The sequence below is a fragment of the Pangasianodon hypophthalmus genome, chromosome 25, assembly GCF_027358585.1.
Source record: "Pangasianodon hypophthalmus isolate fPanHyp1 chromosome 25, fPanHyp1.pri, whole genome shotgun sequence".
In the NCBI taxonomy this organism is placed as follows: Eukaryota; Metazoa; Chordata; class Actinopteri; order Siluriformes; family Pangasiidae; genus Pangasianodon; species Pangasianodon hypophthalmus.
In genome coordinates, this window is record NC_069734.1 from 15,057,488 (window position 1) to 15,078,872 (window position 21,385).

Sequence of the window (21,385 nt, forward strand, 5' to 3'; positions counted from 1 at the left end):
TCCTGAAGTTTATACATCTTTATAAAAAAATAAGACATCTTGAAGCAGTATGTTAGGAGAAAAGGGAGGCAGCTAATATTCACTCTCTCTCTCTCTCTCTCTCTCTCTCTCTCACTTTCTCTCTCTCTCTCACACTTTCTCTCACTCTGTCTCTCTCTCACACTGTCTCTGTTGGGCAAAAAGAGCATCTCCTGTTATTGCTGGCAATTGTGGTCTGATAAGGATCTGCTAATTCACTGTAAATTAGATATGAAGGGTTGCTTAGATACGGCTGACTCGGGGCTATTCACGGGCACAGCCGCACGGTGCATACTGATGGGCAGATGCTGCTTTATAGAGGGAGAGGAAAGAGAGGAGCGAGGGTTGGAGAGAGAAGATGGTCTATCTTTTTTCCATCTCTCTTTTGAGGTTTCAGAAATGGGAGCAAAGTAATGTTCATAATTTAAACTGACGAATGGTTATTTTTGGACATCTTTTGATGTAGATGCACGAGTTGTTTTGAGTTTGAATGAATGATATGAATTGAAATACATTGATGTTTGGCATGCGGTTAAATCCAAAGTGACTGACAAATGAGCCAAACCTGGGCATTGAACTGAAAACCTTTGTCACCTTGTATGTGTAGGGTTAGAGACTACAGCTCATCCTTTTCCTTGCAAATTAATATTAATAATCCTATAACTCATGATCAGAGGTTAATTTCAGTTAGTTGAATGTTAAAGGCTGGAAGACTATTCTTAATCCAGAACTGACAATGAAGTGTTTAAAAAAAAAAAACCTTACCCATGCACAATACCAGGTAAAATGTCAGTGCTTTACTGAGAATGGTGAGCTACCTAGTATTATCTGTTGAGTGATGGCCCTGATTTGATCTGTTTCAATTCAGTTGTATTTGTATAGCGCTTTTAACAACAGCTCACAAAGCGGCTTTGCCATAATCCAGATGAGGGTGACAGTGGCAAGGAAAAACCTCCTGAAACGAAATCTTGAGAGGAAGCAGACACAAAATTCTAAAGACAAACGGTACTACGTGTGTTGAAATGATATAATAAGAGTCTTGGGATGAGCACAGGACCGTTTTTATGATTACAGAAGCAGTCCTTAGGTACAAGTCTACACTATTCAGATGAAAACTTGGGCATAAACTGTTATCTTTAGTGTATCCATGACCACATAGAACAGCAGAGAATGTGCCACAATGCTCCATCAGGCAGGTCTGGAGAATGCCTTGCAACTTCTGCACAGAATGGTGACATGCAGTGGCTGTACATCTACAAGTGCACCTATATGCTAAAATGTCCAATACAGGTATAGTTATAGGTGCAAGATCAGCATTTCTAATAAACTGGCAACTGACAAAGAGTATCCCAAAAGTATTTGGCCAAAAGTTGGTTATGACCATATGTGCTTGTTGAACATCCCAGTCCAGATAAATCCCCCCCTTTGCTGTTATAATATCATCTACTGTTTTAGATTTTGGAGCGTGGCTATGGGGTTTAGTGTTCATTCAGCCACAAGAGCATTAGTGAGGTCAGGCACTGATGTTGGTGAGGAGGTCTGGGGTGCAGTCAGCATTCCATTGGTGTGCAGTGGGGTTGAGGTCAGGGCTCTGTGCAGGACACTCGAGTTCTTTCACTCCAACGTTGGCAAACCATGTCTTCATGGATCTCGCTTTGTCTCACAGGGGTATTGTCATGCTGGTGACATGACAGGTTTGGGCCTCTTAGTTCCAGTGAAGGGAAATTGTAATTCTACAGCATACAAAGACATTCTATACAATTGTGTGCTTCCAACTTTGTGGGGAAGGTCCATATATGGGTGTGATGGTCAGGTGTCCACAAACCTTTGCCATTATAGTGTATCTGAAAAAAAGATCTTGGCCTCTGACCATATTTTGAGCAGTTTGTTTCTCTTCTGTGTGTCTCTCTGCAGCGGTGTCGAATCTGGATATTGAGAGTAAATTAACATCCCACTATCAGGCCCCATGGCACCAGCAGCACAACATGTTTCACCCCAACACACGGCTGCCATGTCTGGAAGAGCTGCACCGCCATGCCCAGTTCAGTCTACGGGCACTGCACAGAGGTAAGCTGGCATAGCTTCAACATCTGCAGCTTATAACCCTGTTTGGCCCAAGCCACCGCCTTTGATTTTATAGTGATAGAGTTAAAAAAAAAAAAACTCCTAAGATACATTATCACCCTCATCTCGATCTCTGGCAATGCAGTCTTTATGAAAACCCAAACATAAAATCTCTTAACATGCTGGGGGTTTGTGAAGCATGCAAATAAGAGATGGAGGCCATGTGACAGGTACTAAAAATCGCCTTTTTGTTTCTAGATTCAAGCTCAGAAAGAGGCTTATACCTTTTAGTACTGGTCCACCTTCAAAAAAGCTGTAAGATGGATTATCTTGACCCTAACAGACCAGAAGGGTTAAATACTATAAGATTTGTAGGCTTGTTTGTTCTCAGTTTATATAAGCCTATCAGTACGTAGCAAGAAAAAGTGCAGTTATGAATGAAACACACATGTACCTCTCCATGCAGAACCTAGTCATAGTTAGTTTCTGCACAAACACACAGCTTAAGAAGCCTTACAAGTAGCAAGAGTCTGTGTGTAATATCTTACACATGCTGCCCCCTGGTGTTAGAAAGCTTCACTCATTAACGCAGGTGAGCTTTTGGTTTTCAGGAACGTGTAGCAATCTGATGAAAATGTATAATGTGTTATATATATATATATATATATATATATATATATATATATATATATATATATATATATATATATATATATATATATATATATATATTTACATTTTATTCAGAGCCACTAGAGCTGTTTTCACTAATTGACCAGAAACAAGTGCAGCGTAGTTGTAATAGGAACAGGGAAAGAAAGCCCAACTAAACAAACACGCACACACGCACACACAGACACACACACTGTATAAGAAGTAGAGACGGTTTAGTGGTTGAAATATGAACTGGAGAGCTTGTAATACTCATCATGTCAGCTGCATTTACAAGTCCCACCTTCAGCTTACTCTCTGATCCGACAATCAGCGTTATCACAGAGAGAGATGTAAACACCGTTTGTTGTCAAGCCTTTGTGCTTATTATGGAGAAAGTTTTGTAGTTTTGTCTGTCTTAATGATAATGACAATCCAAGAGTGCTGCCAAGATAGCAGTTTGTCAAACAAATTGAACAAAACTATCTTGTAATAAAGTGCAAGATGATATAAAACAACAATCAGCACAGGTCATTTGACCTGTTAACACAAAGCACAATGATAGAGAACACACCTAGACAGCCATATTGACATGCTGAATATTCATACAGTTCTTGATGGCTGAGTAATCCACACTTACAGCACCACGGATGACAATGAGACTGTCATGACAGTGGTATCAACAGGTGTTGATCACTCACAGACTAATTATTGGGGTGGAACATTGGCCGTAATGAGTGACTATATTTAAAGTTTGTTTGGTTTTGTGTTTGTTTGTGTTTTTACATCTTGGTGGAGACCAAATGTCCACGATACGAATAGAACTATCTGACAGTACCTTACAGATGCTGTGTAACTGTGAATGTGAAGGTTTTTTTTTAATTATTGGCCCTAAATCCTTGAGCAAATGTCCAGACCTTGGCATTAACACCAGTGGAGTAATTATTAAACCTTCCTTTTTAGTTTAATGCTAATCCAGACTGTGTCCGATAACAGAGCAGCGTCAGCGTTCAACCAGCAGAGAGCGCAGTCGGGTCACCATATCCATCTCGGTGGCTCCGCCCATGCCCACATTCCCCTCCCCTCGTTCCCTCAGGAGGCAGGATCAGAGAAGTCGACACTCACGTATGGTAAGCGTTATTACAGTTATAGTACAATACTAGCATCTAGAATGGTGTTAATTAATTTAACTATTTTTCCGATGTTTTGACTGTTAACTTGCGGAATCTTTAAACTACTCGTATGGTACACAGCGTAACGTTTTTCAGTAATACTGCAGTTTTTTTTTAATTGTATGTTTTTTCCTTGTGTTTCATGGCACAGCTGGACAAAGCTGAATATCAGACAATGCAGAGGAAGGTAATTGACATTTGTTGTTAATGCCCAGTGTGCAACTGGCATTCAGAAACACTCCCGATCCCCCACTGTGACTGAAATAAAACATTCAATTTGTAATTATTGGCCCTAGTGCTATTTGATTAGTGATGTTTTGCTTCTTACTGACTGAGTCATATTAAGATACACGCAGATCTCAGGTTCCTTCTCTCCTCTTTCCGCCAACACTTGGAATAGGAAAGAAGCACCAGAGAGTCAGACATGCAGACTCTCCCCAGGAAAGTTATCCAGGTGCTGCTTTTGCTTTAATGTTATCATTTTAATTCTAACGCAGCATGAATGTCATTTATTTTCAGTTTAGATCCATGGTGGTAAACCAGCTTCCATTCTTACTATCATTTTTCCTTTTTATATCCTTTCCAACACCACTAAGCAGACCAGATTCTCTAAATCAGGACAGTCCCAATTTTACACACCATGTCACCTGGTCTCGGTAATTTGACTTCGTTTAAGGTTTGCTTGCTGGCAGAGAAACGCTTTGAACAAATTAGTAAATAAAGCATATCTAATATCAAACTTTATATGATCAGTTTTTCATTTTCAGTTGTCCGGATTTTTTCGCATGGTCATCTGGTCACTCTAAATTCCACTCTGTTATTTTGATCCTATTATTTTGTTGTATGTGGTTTTTAAAAACCGTTCTGCATGGTCCACAATCATCAAACATACATTTTTTTTTTAGTGGCTCAACCTTTTATAATCCAAAAATAAGCTCACATTGCTATATCATTTGCAAAGCATTATGACGTATGATGTAGCTCCTGTCTATGTAGGATGTAGCTACTGTCTATAAAAATATGCTTATTATTTCCCATAATGCAGCAGGAGAGACCTTCGAGGGAGGTGGAGTTTCAGCCAGCACAGAGAAAGGTAAATGAAAAGATATGAAGCGTCTTCAGTATGTTGGTTAAGATTCTTTTTCGTGTGTTAACCAGGTCATGGGCTGGATCCTGACGTGAACCACATCCAAGATCAACCGAGTATTTTCCCTGTGTGTCTTTTTGTTCCAGTACTGTTTTCATCCATGTGGACTTCCTGTTATAACACTAAAGTATATAGCTGAAGTAGTTTGCTGCATAAAATCCAGTTTGTAGTATATCAAATTATACTACAGCATTGTGTCATCCATTAATAAATTAAAAATGATAATCGTTAGCAAATTTCTGGTGTATAAGATGATTTGGGATATGCTGTTATAGAAAAATAATCAACTTTGACCTGAGAAGAGTAACTATGCTTCACATCGAGCATCATTACATTACAAATTCTCAGTAATTTGTTGATAATTTTTCTACTGTATGTTGACTCCATGGGCTTACACTGGGTCATCTAATTTCCACTGTGCTAAAACAGTGTTACTGTCGTCTACTCTAATATCCCTTAAAATCATGACAAGGAGTTCATGGGGAAATGGTAAGAGGAAGTCCAGGAGGGTTTAAATCCAGTGTAGGAATGCAGACTTTATCCCATCCTTCACAGTTTCAGGTCTGGAGGACTCTGAAGTACAACATAACCATTTTATTTCCCATTAACTTAATCATTTTTGTTCCAGAACCATATTCACCTGGTGTCCCTTCCCTTGATTCATGTTGCCATTATTATTATAATTTTTTTTTTTAATCTTATGTCTGTTACTTTGAACCATCAATGTTGAGCCATGTGTTTGCCTTTCTTTTTTTTTCTTTTTTTTTTTTTTTTTAATAGCATGAGCGCTCTCGTCCCACCTCCCCTACAACGTGTTGTGTGTTCATCCCCTGGATGCGAAAGGTATTCTCCTTGCAGTCTGTGCTTAGCTGATGTTTCTGAGCTGATTCCTAATGCAAATTTATTTATTTAAAATATTAAGAACCAGTTTGTATGAAAAGTTACAAATGGGTAACTTGAAATGAAAACTTGAAACATGAAAACTATGCAAATTGACTCAATCAAATTGTTAGAATACATTTTTATATTGTATCATACTGGAAACTCTATCTGAGAGCTTACTTCCTTTTCTTTTCTCCTACTCTTCTTTTAGCACAGCTACCCTGGTAGATGTACTCCTCTAAATATCTGATATGCTTCATACTATCATGTCTTATCATGTGTCATTTCATTACTTTCTGTCTTTAACTGCTTTAACTTTCTGAATATGTGTAACACTGCTTTTAACACTGGACATGACTTTTCCCTTTGACTATGTTTTTTTTTTTTATATATATATTCACATATTCAGTCTGAACAACATACAAATATACATTCTCTAAGATGTTTCATTTTGAAATGCTGTTGTGGTCAACATATGGCTATTAATATTAACTTTTATTTATAGGCCTTGATTTACTATAGTTTTTCATGTATAAAAATAAATGTGTTAACGGAGGGGTGTGTCTTTGATATGAGCAAATAAGCATGTTTCATCCATTTTGTGTGTTTGCCTTAATGAATATGCAATTGGGGGTGTTCATGCTTAAAATGACAAATATCAAATAGATCAGTTTGGCTTTTAAACCACTGACAAACTACCAGCAGCATTCAGAAAGCCTTTGAAAAGGCTATCTTTACATTGACCTTATGGAACAAAACATACACTTTGCCTAAATTAAATTTCAGTTTAAATTATATTTCACTATTTATTTGTATCCAAGCTCCCCATGCCTTACAAAAACATTTTGCCCAATGATTCCTTCATCTACTATGCTCATTATTTTAGTAAATCAGGGCCAGAATTACCAATGTAAGCATTTTAGAAAGCTCAGAATGAACCACATTGAGGGGAAATATTATTTGTCTAAAGTACCTGATTTGGAACCATGTCCCCTTAAAGCTATTGTTTGTCTGGCAGGAGGTTAGTGACTTATTTAAAGCTCCTATGGCAGGGCACAACCTTGCTGAATTCTTTGGCACCCTTTTCCTGTGTTCTTACATGTATTTTGTACGAATGGAATAGGATCTGGACCTAATTCCTGACTCTGAATATTTGCCTGACAGTTCTCCTTCTGTCTTTCCTTTTCTCTCCAGCTATTTCTGTCTCTCTTTTATCTCCATTTCTCTCTGCATCTTCCTTTTTAGTACATTTCTCAGTCCCATGGTCACAACTGCTTCCTTGATGAAGATAATACGTAACAGTTATGTGCGGAAAATTTGCTTCCTGTCAGTTTGAGACCTCTGTATACATTTGTGTGCTTTCAGTTTTACAAGGCCATTCCATATAACTCTTCTAAAATGATTGTGACTCAGGTTGGAACCAATACAAATACAGACGGGGAGTTGGTGGCTCTGGGCCACAGACCTAAGTGTCCTGTTCCCAACGTTCCCACGACACTGGACAAGCAGACCAACTGGTCGAAAGCCCTGCCACTCCCCACACCAGATGAAAGGATGAAGAATGAGTCTCAAGTCATCTCATCCTGCATCATCCCTATCAATGTTACTGGTAAATCTCCATTTATAAATTATTAAAATATATAAATACATTAATATATTAATCAAACTATTGAAGTGTGTGAGTGCAGATTAGATGATTATTCTAATGTAGTGCATATTTCATGTGGCCTGGAGTGCATGGGGAATGGGATCCCGAGCAAGCAGTCTGATGTGAAGCTTGCAGGATGAACAAAGACCACATTCAATATCATAAACATGCATTCACAGCATTCATTCATTCATTCATCCTTAGGAACTGGCTGGTCAGGGTACTCATTTCTTTATATTTTGGGAGCCAAATAAATTTTAGGAAATATCACTGGCCTGTACAAACAACAATAATAACTGCATGAGCAGGATTTAAAAAAAACAACAAAAAAAAACAGTCACATCCACAAAAGTAGTCTGGATTTCAAAGCTAACTTTAAATATCAAAATGTTGCTGTATATTTCACTTCTGCATTTTTTCTCAGTGATTGAAGTATCTCCTGTTTTATTATAAAGAGCATGATTGATTCTGAAGCTGTATGTATCGGATTGCAGGTGCAGGATTTGACCGAGAAGCCAGTGCTCGCTGCTCGTTGGTTCATTCCCAGTCTGTGTTGCAGCGCCGAAGGAAACTAAGGAGGCGGAAAACTATCACAGGCATTCCCAGACGAGTGCAACAAGACATGGGTATGACTACCTGATGCACTATACTCATTCAAAGTCTTATTGTTTTTCCTTTTTTTTTTTTTTTAGAATAAGCTTTGTAATCACATTTTTGTTCTTACAGTTGAAACGTAGCCTATATTGACACACTATACCATATAGCAATTTTATCTACAATTTATGAATCTGCAAAAACTAGCATAAATACATGGAGAAACTTGTACATTATATCTTGGTTGATATATCATTTAAAGGGTTAAACACAGTAATTACCAGTGTAATGTTATAGGTTTTATCAGAGCCTCCAGTAATGACATTGTGTTTATATTTTACAATAAATAATTGAGCTGCCAATTATTAAATAAACAAATTTTAAAAGCAGCCCATGTTTATTCATTATATTCTTGTGCAGGAATGAATAGGGATAATATCCATATAGTGATAGTTAAACAAAATATATTATGTTGAACCGCAACTCTGCCAACTTTAAGCTAAATCACAAATTACTGGGATCTTTTGGTATTTTTCATGATTTAGCAAATACTTCCAATTATCTTTTCATTAACATTGATGCTAATGACAATAAATATAATGTAATGACTTACTGATAATTTTGTTAAAGTCATTAGATATTTTTTATACAGTTACCTTTTGTACCTTATTTTAGTAAATCAAAACTTGAGTGCTATTTGTAAGATGCTCTTAATGTTCACCAGACTCGGATGAATCTCCTGTCGCCAGAGAACGATCTGTGGTAGCCCATGGCAACCCACACATGTCCCTCTACCAGGAGGAGCTGTCACTTAGTGGCCGGACACTAAACACCAAGGACTCCGGCTGCCAGACCGATGACTTTTTGATTGCTGCTCCATCCCGTAGGCGTATCCGTGCACAGAGGGGCCAAGGAATTCCAGCTTCCCTCTCCCACTCCACTGGTAATATCACTTCATTACCAGATCGCTCTGATACAACCTATACCACTGCTTTGGGCACTCGTCTGCGTTCAAGAAGTTTGCCCCGAGAAGGTAGTCGACTCCGCGACAATGATCAAGATGACAGTGATGATGATGAGGAGGATGATGAAGAGCTCTCTCCATATGAGGCTGAGGACTTTCTGCCAGGTCCGGGACGGAGGATGCTAAAGGATGAGGAGGAGAGCACCGATGACCAAGCCATGCCAGAGCTCCAGCTGGAAAGTTTAAAGAGGATACAGCATGGAGGTAGTCCTGAAAATTCTTGGATTGAGAGGGGTAGGTCCCGGCTTCCACGTAATTCTGACATGGGAAGCTGTGAAATCTCCTCAAGTTCAGACACCTTTAGCAGCCCCATCCACTCTGTTTCGACCACAGGTGTGCTTGGCAGCCAAATTGACCACAAAGAGGACCATCAATCGTCAAGTGGAAACTGGAGCGGAAGCAGCTCAACATGCCCTTCACAGACCTCAGAAACACTACCACCAGCTGCCTCACCTCCTTTGACTGGTTCCTCACACTGTGATTCAGAACTGTCTCTCAACACGGGGTCTCATATCATTGACGATACTACTGGCTTCATCATTGACCCCTACCACATGGACAGGTCACAAGGTCAGGGACACAGGTCTAGTTCATTCACCTCTTCAGCTACAGATCAGATGGATGATGCAGGTGTTAGTACTGCTAGTGATGGGGAGTGGAACTGCAACCAGGACCAGCAGGATCAACCTTGTCCTCCAGACTTCAGCCCAAAGCGCTCACGGGAAGATGAGAGTGGCATAAGTTGTCCCAGTTATTCTAGTGGAGAAACTTATGAGTGTTTTAGTGGGCAACCGTCGGGTGAAATATTAGAGAGCTCTACACATTACACTGTTGACACTGAAGGCTTCTACACCTCTGTGCACTTGGACTGTGGTCTTAAAGGTAGCAGAAGCTATTGCAACTATGCAGCCATTGACCCCGACTGTGGCCCAAGTGGGAACATTGCACCTGGCATGGGTGAATACCCTCAACCAGATTACAAGGGAATGAGTACACTTGGAAGAGGGTGTCTTTCTTTAAGAAAACCAAAGGCTAAGCCGCCCCCACCAAAACGTAGCTCTTCTTTAAAGGAAACAAGCAGCAGTATGGATGTTCAAGAGCAGAATGAACCAAAGATTACTAGTGAGCTGCCCCTGCCTTTGTCTTCCAGGGAGATGAAGCTGCAGCTGGAGTTGGCTGGTTCTGACAGGCACCTTGACACTGAAGGTCTCTGTGACAAGCAGCTTGGTAACTGGGGTGTAGAGAATATCAGAGAAATGCTAGACTGCTCCTCTCCATTTAGTTCTTCTGACACACATTCCTTTAAGGGTGAGGGTGCTGTGCAGTCAGACTATGCAGACCTTTGGCTCCTTAATGACTTGAAATCCAGTGATCCTTACAGGTCACTGTCCAACTCCAGCACTGCTACGGGTACAACAGTTATTGAATGTGTCAAGTCACCAGAGAATCTGGAAACTCAGGCCTGTTGCCCCAGGTCCAGACCCACCTCACCAACACTTCCACCACAAGAAGGTGACTTCAGACTGGGCTCTCCTGAGAAACTTGCAGCATTGGCATCCCCATCAAGTGGATACTCCAGTCAGTCAGAGACACCTACATCTTCCTTTCCATCTGCATTCTTCCCAGCTCCACTGTCCCCAACCAGTGGCAAGAGGAAACCCAAAGTGCCAGAAAGAAAATCATCACTCTCCTCTCTCCAACAACAGCAGCAGCTTGCCCTTCGAGATGCAGGCTCTTCCTGCAGGAGAGATACTGATTCCCAGGCACCACCTAGTCACCTTGACCTAAGTGCTCTTCACACCAAGCCCTTTGCCCACAGGAACCAGATACACCTCCTTCACCAGAACAAACAGAAAGCAGCTGCAGCAGCAGCTGCATTAGCAGAGGCTCGTGCTGCTGCAAGTGCAGAGGCATCCAGCTCAACCCACACAGCAGTCACTTCAACTGTTCTGAGGTCAATTCATTTACGATCCATTGATAAACCAGCAGAGGGCAGCCATGGTTCTGAGCACTCTAGTGCTGATCAATCAACTCGACCCAAGTGTCCCACAGTAACAGTTGAGACTGTGCCTGCTGACAACAGGCACAACAGGAAACCACCAGCCTACAAACCACCTGCTGTGCAGCACTGTGAATCTCAGTGCACACCTCCAGAAGCCATTGTTATACAACATGAGGGGATTAAAATAAGGCAGGAAAGGCATGGCCCAGGAACGTACTGGGCCATGACAGCGTTCAGAACACCTGTGCAACCAACCAGTGAACAAGAAGACTTCTTAACCCCAACAGCCCAGGCTTGTGAGACCCGTAATGCTCAGCAAGAAGGAGAGTGCAGCAGGTATACAGAGGAGGAAGAAGCGTTGTCAGCAGAAAGTGTTAAATGTGAACACAGTCAAGCACCCAGGCCACAACCTCTGGCAGAACCATCCTTGAATTTGAGCAGCACACTGTCTCCACCTGCTTACAGTGAAATACGCAGGAGTGACTTTGTACTGTGCAACAGCCCAGATAAAGTGCCTGCCAGAAGTTTAGAAGCCTCATCAAACACTTACACAATCAGCGATATCAAAAGCAAAGAGGAGGCGTATGAGACATGTGTCACTACCAGAAGTGCCTCACATGACGGACAGGAGGACGAGTCAACCCCAGACACAGAAGACTACTTCAGCAAAGGTAATAGAGAATGAAACATATTAATAGAAGTGCATAAATGTATTTATGTTGTTTTTATTGGGGAAATAAAAGGGTTCTACATTGCATAAAAAAGAATTTCAGGACTGTAAAATGTATTTATTTTTCACAGACTCCACACCTAGTGACAATTCAAATTCTCCTCTGACTGATGACTCTAAGTTTGATGATGATAGTATATTCCCTTCGCCTAATAAACTACGCACAACTGAAGATCTGTTTGCCATGATACACAGGTAAACTAAAATATAAAAAAATTTAAATACGATACATAAGAGATACTAAAATGTATGATAACTTATTTTGGTGGCCATAAGAATAATTTTTCATAGTATATGTAATCCTAACATCCTGTAGTCCTACATAATATGTCTCCTGATGTTTCTAACCCATTTTACCAAAATTATTTTAGATCAAAGAGGAAAGTTCTTGGGCGGAAAGACTCAGGGGAGCTCAATGGGAAGAGTCGTCTTGGTGTTGCTCCTGTCAGTGGTCCAGTCAATCTTCCTGTAGTGTGTCCAATCACAACAAGTGTCCCAGCTCCTGCATCTGGTTCTCAGAGGGCACCAGGACCCATATACAGGAGTGCCAAAAAATCCAGCACCTCCAATGAGGAGTTTAAGTTACTGTTGCTGAAGAAGGGCAGTCGCACTGACTCCAGTTACCGCATGTCTGCAACAGAAATCCTCAAGAGCCCCATCACTCCGAAGTCCCCAGGCGAACAAGAGGCTTCCAGGCAACCAGAGGAACCCCCTTCACCAATGCAGGAGTCTCTAGCCAGCACAGAGCCACTCTCCAGTACTTTCCCCAAGGCAAATATTGAGGGTTTCTCTACAAAAACCCTTACTATGTCTGCTGCCTCTAGGCAAGGTCGTTCTAGGATCCCACCTGCAGCAAGCAGCAGCAGGTACAGTACACGCAGCCGGCTATACACTGCCCCAATGCAGGCAATCTCTGAAGGAGAAACTGAAAACTCTGATGGAAGTCCACATGATGACCGCTCCTCCTAGTGGTATCTTTCGTCTCTTTTGGTATTTTTGGTTTTCTTACCAATGAAAAAACAACAAATCCCTCAGACTAAAAAAAAGAATAAATTACAGAAAAAAAATGTGATATATGGGCATATGCATATATATATTTCCCTCGATTCTATTATATCTTAAAATTAAGTGAAAAAAGGTCCCCTTGTTCACTTTGAACTTTTTGTATTCCATGAATTGACAGTGAACTTATGTTTTGATCAGTCATGAACTTTCATTTCCATCAAAAGCTATTGGATCTTGTGGCACCACAAGTACTACTTGTGGTATTTTTTTTATATGGATGCCAGATGGATATTGATTCCTAAAAAAAAAACTAAACCAATAGCCAATCCTTTCTTTTTTCACTCATAATAGCAATGTTTGTAGACATAGAAAATATAGAACTTTATTTTCAGATTCCTTCCTCTTCATTCACAAAGTGATTAGTATTGTGTAGGTTGCAAAATTAAAAGGAAATATTAGACACGACCCTGCTAAAGTCTCAGTCAGGAAGTATCAAAGTACTCCAACCTTCCCCAAGATTAGTTGGTGTTTCTAGTGAACTTACATATTACTAGCATGTGTGGTTTGTAGCATTGTTGACACTGGTTATTGCAGTACTGAATACTGACCTTCCCATTGTTGTGACTCCTAATTGGGACTTTAGTTAGGCTTACACAGGACAATCACACTGTGGCCTTTCCTAACAGAAGGTCTGTAAATTCAGGAGAAGAGAATGAGTCTCCAGGATTATAGGCATTTTTCTATGGCTGAGAACTCTTGATGCAAATTTGAATTGGTTTGCAAAACCTGCAAATATTTTGCACTTGTTTGGAAAGGCAAAGATAATTCCTTTAAACATCCTGGATACAAAGGAATGGTGCAATTTATGTCTGATAGAAATGAGCCCATATGTTAGTTCTCACATGGTGTCACCCATGACATTAAGAGTTTATATTTTCAGTTACAGGCTGCCATGTTGCTTTTAACTATAGTCCTCTTAACACCAGCTTTGAGCTTACACTACCAGAAAAGATTATGTTATATTTTACATTTTAATGCACTTAATTATGTTAATTATGTGTACATTTTGTAGGTATAGAACATGTAGGGGCTAATGTCTAGGATGAATACAACAGTGAAATCGTAAACTGTATTCTATGAATACCGTTAAAATTGTGCAAGCTGTTCACTTTGAATTCAGTTTGCAGTGATTTTTTTTTTCCATGCAGTAAGAGATGTTAGAAATTAGCGAGATCTGTCAAGCTTACACTGTGCCGAAAAGTGGAAGATGGACAAGCTGTGAATCAGTCCATTTCAGATCATTGTTTTCTGCTGAGTACTGTCAAGGTGCTCCCTTTCCCCTTTTTTGTTTGTCTTCTGTACAGCATGCAATAAGGGTCTTTAATTCATAGGGACATACTTACCTGAAGGGGGAAAAAAATCATTTTCTAATCATTTGCATTCATTGAGTATTTGTATGTTGAATAAGTGATAAAGTTTATGAGTTTGTTGATGTTTCATTTTTTTCAAATTGTTGTATGTATAGACTCAGCTTTATATCCCTTATGTGGAAGAACTGGACAATCTGTTAAAGCACTGTTGGTATAAAAGAAAAAGAAAAATATGATACAAATATAGAGAGGTCTGTGGACCGATTTAGACTATATGAGTGTATTTGGGTGATATCTGTGCTGGTTCTGGGGAAATATTGTGGGGGAAAAAAAGGTGATGAACTTTGAATGATCAACTGTTTCGCGTTTATGTAGCTGCATCTCTTAGCTGCTGATCTGCAATGCTGGGAGAATGCGTTGCTCATTATTTGTATATATGTGGTTGTGTGACTAACAGATATATGAAAATAAGTCAGCCTTTTTTTCTGGACTGTTCAGTTACCATGTACTGTATGTCCTGACAATACTTTATGTATGTCCTGACAATAATTTGTATTACTTTTTATATATACTATAACATTTCTCCAGTAACAGCATTCACTGAAAAATGTTCCATATGCTTTCCATTATTTTTTAGTCTAATATCATCTTTTTTTTTTAATCAGAACACTGAAAACATATGGACTGTACCTTTTAATCTGTGTGTGGTCATATGCATACCTATAGAAGTACGAAATCTGTAAAATCCTCTATTAGATTGCAACATTTAATAGGAAAAAAAAATATCAAATATTTTTCATTAAGGGATATTTTATCCAGAGAATTATTTTGTTAATGAATATAGAAAAGAGTAATGATAAAGCTTTATTTAACTAAAAAGGTTATAATTGAACATATTTCATATCAGGGGTGTATTAGCCAATGGTAAAATACTGTACTTATTTAAAAAGAAATCTTTCTAATTAGCTGTAAACTTGCATAATTTACATATGTGCTGTATGATATGAAACTTAATTCAGCTGTTTTTGGTGCTCTAAACTGATTTTATACCCAGGTCATATTCTGTTATTGTTGCCGTTTTTTTCTTTTTTCTTTTTTTTTTTTTTTCAATTTGCCATCTGACATTTCATAGCAGCTTTTTTAAAATCCCACCAACTGGCTTATGTAAGAAGATACCTTCAACACTAGTGACATCATAAATCTTAAGATATTGTAGCAGTGTACATGTAATTGCCCATGTTATCTTCCTATTTCAAGACTCAGATTACGGTAGCTGTATTTTAGGATTTAAGAATCCTAAAAATTGTTCAGGCTTTGCATTGACATCTGTATTGGAAAAGGGGAATGAAATGCAAAGCCTTTAGAAATATTTGTTTCTAAGTTTAGCTTCATTGAACTGTCAGTACCTCAGCGTCCAAACACACGTCGAAGGTGTTCATAGGAAATAATCACCAATCAACCCACATACTGCTGTTTCATGTCCTCACTGAATCTCACTGTAACTTGTGTTTTCTTTTAATGAAATGATTACACATATCACCTGATATATCACACTGCACAAATGGGGAAGCACATTATGCTTTTGCCAAAGGGTTGTACAGGTATGAAAGTGAATAAAAGAAGTCAAGAAACCAGAAACTGGATGAATGACCATGGGTTAAACTGCAAAAGTCTCTGTGCTATACAGCATTGTCACTCAACGTCTCTTCACTTCGAATTGCATCTGTTTTTGTATTTTTGTACAAATATGTACATATGATCTTTTTAAAGAAGCAAACAAAAAATGTTACACAGTCGTTTCTTTTTTGTAAAATGTTTTCAAAGTTTACATTAATTACACGCCTTTGTATATTTTTGAGCTGTGCAAACTTCTCTCTCTGTCCTTGTATTTATTTTTTAGTAAACATTGTGACAATTTTCATTGTAAATTTAAACCATTCCTTGCCAGCCCTACTGGCTTGCTTAGTAACTGTGCATAGAGAAGGCCAATAAATGTGACTGCATTAAAAAAAGAACCTCAGTGTTTTTTTTTTTATTATTTCATTTGATTGATTGATTGATTGATTGATTGACTGATTGACTGATTGAGTAAATTGTGTGATTAGTTGGCTGAGTGCTTGGTTGGTTGAATGATTGGTTGGGTGGTTGGATGGTTGGTTGAATGGTTGGTTGGTTGGTTGGTTGGTTAGTTGGTTGGTTGAATGAGTGGTTGGGTGGCTGGATGGTTGAATGGTTGGTTGAATGATTTGTTTGTTGGTTAGTTGAATGATTGGTTGGGTGGTTGGTTGGTTGATTGGTTGGTTGAATGATTGGTTGGGTGGCTGGGTGGTTGAATGATTGGTTGGTTGGTTGAATGATTGGCTTGCTGGGTGGTTGGTTGGTTGGTTGAATGATTGATTGGGTGGTTGGTTGGTTGAATGATTGATTGGGTGGTTGGTTGGTTGAATGATAGGCTGGCTGGTTGGTTGTTTGGTTGGTTGAATGATTGGCTGGCTGGGTGGTTGGTTGAATGATTGGCTGGATGGTACATTCTCATGAAAATAATCCCAACGTGTAAGCCGTCCATAAAGCATGTAAACTTACTCGGCAAGGGCATCCAGCATTACAAGATTACCTCACAACCATTGGCTCTGTGGTCTTTTCTGAACTTGCAGAATGAACAATTGCACAGACCATACCATCAACAATCAGGTCAGCGATTCATAAGCATAGCGCTGAGGGATCACAGTAAAGCACAAATGGCCCAAGTCAACAGGCTAACCAGCTTACATTAGCTCAGTACAACAAAGTGGGTTTGTTAAGTTAATAATAAAGTTTGTATTGTCATAACACTTATGTAGTACTAACAAAACAATGATAATGACAGCAGACAATAATATCTTTGACATCACAAATAATAGAGCTAAACCATACTCTACCATCCTAAATGGTTCTTAAGTACACCAGTTTCATCAATACTATGTAGGCATTCTATTTAGTAGCCCTGACCCTGCAGCTGGTTGTGTAAAAGAAAAAGCACTTACTATCAACTAGTAATTATTAAAAGCTCAAGTGTTTACTTTCATATGTACCATTAACCACCAGGATGCACTGTGGTGCCATTAAAAAAATTCAAGGTAAACTGACATTTTATGCCCACTGTCAAACACTAGTGCTTTACAGTAATATACTGTAATAAGGCAAGCGACTTCCTCCTTACCAAGATTAAAACGATTTTCCAGGTTAATCCAAATGAATTTGGGTCCAAATATGGGCCGTATCTTCACATTTGAGATTCTTAATATGGCCAAGATATTTGTATTATTTAAATCATCCATGTAAATTATGAGAAATATTAAACTGATTTGAGTCACAAATCACAAATCATACCTGTTGTCAACTCATAAATCTAACTAATTAGCTAGATATGATTATATTAGGCTAGCTAAAATCCTTAGAAAGTTGCCTAATAATTTGCATGGAAAAAGTGTTAACTGCTAACTGATAAGAATTTGCACAGAACTGGTAAGCCTTAAGCTGTAAGCCATTAAGAATGAACTTTTTCAATTTACTCAAATATGTAGATGATATTTTCCAAATTTGAAGCAACATTCAATGTCATATTAATGAGAAATCCAACATAGAAGTAGTGGAGACAGCAAACGTTGAACTCAAATCCCAGAATGCAATGCAGCTATTGGACACTAGTTTGGCTGTTGGCTAGTTTGCGATCTACAAGAAGTGCGATGCTGCTGAAAGGGATATTAGCATGAATGTTGAAGCTTTGGAAGCTGATCTGTTTGGGCAGAGTGTACAGATGACGAGGTGAGAGAGCTGGACAGAGTAAAGGACTAAAGCGCTGCCGCATCGCTCTCTTTAGGTAAAGATTGGTGGTAATGTAGGAAACCGTTAACCAAAGTGAATGTCAGTGAAAGAAGTTTGAACTCAGAAACTCACCCCAGATTTCATTCGCCACTCACTGAAGATCACATGTTTAGTTATAAAGACTAATAGGCAAGTTGTTCAAATGGATGGATTTTTCCTTTAAGTGTAAACAGTGTGATAAACTGGTGTATCTATGACTTGTTTTGTACAGGTATGACATTTTTGATCAACAAGATAAAATTGCCATCAGCACTTAAACATTATCTGGACTGAAATACTGCATATCAGCTGTGAGTTGCACCCAGATGTCTTTTTATTTTTATTCAGCATGGTCCTAGACATTTTTTTAGTTGTTGAAATTGATATACACTGCAGAATTGCATAAACTGGTGGTTAATCTAATCTACAGTGGGTGTCTTTAAGCTTTCAAATTATCAGATGTCCATTTGATGACAATATGCTATGAACTGACTTTAGACCATGTTGCATATTATTTCATGTAACCAGCAGAGGGCAGTGCAGAACATCATACTTGTTGAGAGGAAGCTAGAAATGATTCCTTTGGTAACCCCTTAAATGTTTTTCTTCAGTTTAGAAATGGAAATGATTCAGTGCATTTACAAGATATTTAATATGCTTAAAATATCAGTGAATGGTTTTATGCAGTGCCACAAAATCCTATATGAATCAGACTTTATCTATCTCATCATGCGCATTGTGAATAAGTAAAACATCACAGAGAAGAAAAAGCTTCACACGCTCTTCTGCTGAAGAGGAGGCCCACAATGCACCACTCAGTTCTCTGCAGGAAACTAAAAACCAGCCATTGAGAGCTGATTAAGGTGCTGGATGAGACATGGTTAAAGGGCGATTAAGGGGGCTGCTCCGTGGTTGTCCCCTCTGACCCGTAGGCTTTAAGGCTCTGGGACACTGGGAAGATCATTCCGGCCTTTGAGGCAAACGGTGAAAACAATGAGCCTTTTAGGGATGACAAGAGCGAAAGAGGCCATGATGACTTCATTCAAATTCCTCACTCCTCTATGCAACCTCCAAGCCTAATTCAGTTATGTCTCTGATAATAAGATACGCCATGGCCTGGTGAAACTCACATATAAACAAGAAGTACAGTTTGCTCATATTGTGCATCGTATGACAAAACTAATTCAATAACAAAATTTATATCCTGTGGAAAGCATATCACATCATCATAATCTGCCTGTAATCTAAAACAACAAAATATTGATTTTTGGGTGTACTGCTGAACAAAGAGGTAAAATGTCATGTTGCCATAATACATTCCTTGTATTATGACTAGTGTTCTGCAAGAATGAATCCTAATCCTAATTTATATTTTACTCGTATTGTTATAATTATATATACACCCACCATCCACTTTATTAGGAACACCCGTACACCTGCACATTCATGCAGTTATTCAATCAGCCAATCATGTGGCAGAAGCGCAATGCATAAAATCATACAGATACAGATCAAGAGCTTCAGTTATTGCTCACATCAAACATCAGAATGAGGAAATTTTGTGATCTCTGTGACTTTAGCTGTGGTATGGTTGTTGCTGCCAGATAGGCTGGTTTGAGTATTTCAGGAACTGCTGATCTCCTAGGATTTTTCACACAACTGTCTCTAGAGTTTACACACTGTGTGCAGAAGGTCTGCAGGCTGAAGCACCTTGTTGATGAGAGAGATCAGCGAAGAATGACCAGACTGGTTTGAACTGACAGGAAGTCTATAGTAACTCAAATAATCACTCTTTACAACTGTGGTGAGCAGAAAAGCATCTCAGAATGCACAACACTTCAAACCTTGAGGTTAATGAGCTACAACAGCAGAAGACCACATCAGGTTCCACTCCTGTCAGCCAAGAAAAAGAATCTGAGGCTATGATGGGGACAGACTCACTGAAACTGGACAGTTGAAGACTGGAAAAAGACCAGGTGATTTTTTCCCCCTAATCATCAACACTGATTTTATTTGTAATTTAAATGATAATACTAAAGTTATGGTACAGAAAGAAACAGCACAGTTGCTAAATTACCACTTGCAGTGTGGACACAGTGCTGAAACAACATAGTGGTGCATTAACACCTATAATGTAAATACTAGTTCTTACAGTGTTGAATTAAGACCTACATTGTTAAATTATCTTACTGTGCTGTTTCTAAAAGATGTTTAGCCAAGGCGTCAGTGATTTAAAATTTTGTTACCGTGCATGAAATCACAACCCACCATTATTAAAGTTGTATTTATTGCTGAGTTCTTATGGATATTATAGCCTGCATGTTTGGTCACTTGATTTGAATCCAAATCATAATAACTCGGAAAAAAAACAAAACTAAAAGCATATAAAGTTGAAGGTTCAGGACTGAAATGCTCTAACAGCAGGAATATTTTTGTACACGTTTGAATAATGAGGCTAATGTTTAATATTGTCTATAGGTCAGAAAATAAATCTGCACTGAGGTGCTCACTGGATTTTTTTTTTTTTCAAATAGAAGTTAGGTCTCTGGGTGCAAAGGTTCGAGAACCCATTTCTTATTATGATATAGTGCTTATTATTATTATTATTATTATTATTATTATTGTTATTATTATTGTTGTTGTTGTTCTTGTTGCTGTTGTTCTTGTTATTGTTGTTATTATTGTTATTATTATTATTGTTCTTGTAGTTGTTATTATTGTTATCATTATTATTATTATTGTTGTTGTTGATATTGTTGTTATTATTATTATTATTAATATTATTATTATTATTATTATTGTTGTTGTTGTTGTTGATATTGTTGTTATTATTATTATTATTATTATTATTATTATTATTATTGTTGTTGTTGTTGATATTGTTGTTATTATTGTTGTTGTTGTTGTTGTTGTTGTGGTTGTTGTTGTTATTATTATTATTATTGTTGTTGTTGTTGTTATTGTTCTTGTTGTTGTTATTATTATTATTATTGTTGTTGTTGATGTTGTTATTATTGTTGTTGTTGTTGTTGTTGTTATTATTGTTGTTGTTGTTGTTGTTATTATTGTTGTTGTTGTTGGTGGTGGTGGTGGTGTTATTATTATTATTATTATTATTCTCAAGCGTGTCTTTTCAAAAATGCATGTTTACCCAAAAAAAAAGAAAAGAAAAAAAGAAATTCTAGGGAGTGTGGCTGACTTGAAATGAAGCCAGCAGTATGTATTCAGCAGATAG

The 21,385-nt window shown here is 38.4% G+C and overlaps 1 protein-coding gene across 1 annotated transcript in view; it reads left to right on the top strand.

Moving 5' to 3' along the window:
• The window catches only part of nhsb (Nance-Horan syndrome b (congenital cataracts and dental anomalies)), a 68,330-nt gene extending 52,021 nt beyond the window's left edge, over positions 1–16,309 (top strand). Inside the window, 11 exon segments of the mRNA XM_026947799.3 lie at positions 1,933–2,085; positions 3,730–3,863; positions 4,057–4,092; positions 4,306–4,359; positions 4,951–4,998; positions 5,833–5,895; positions 7,348–7,543; positions 8,077–8,208; positions 8,901–11,873; positions 12,004–12,127; positions 12,304–16,309. Of these exon segments, the coding sequence (XP_026803600.3) occupies positions 1,933–2,085; positions 3,730–3,863; positions 4,057–4,092; positions 4,306–4,359; positions 4,951–4,998; positions 5,833–5,895; positions 7,348–7,543; positions 8,077–8,208; positions 8,901–11,873; positions 12,004–12,127; positions 12,304–12,901 (4,511 nt within the window). The 3' untranslated portion in view covers positions 12,902–16,309.
• The last annotated feature ends 5,076 nt before the right edge of the window (positions 16,310–21,385 follow it).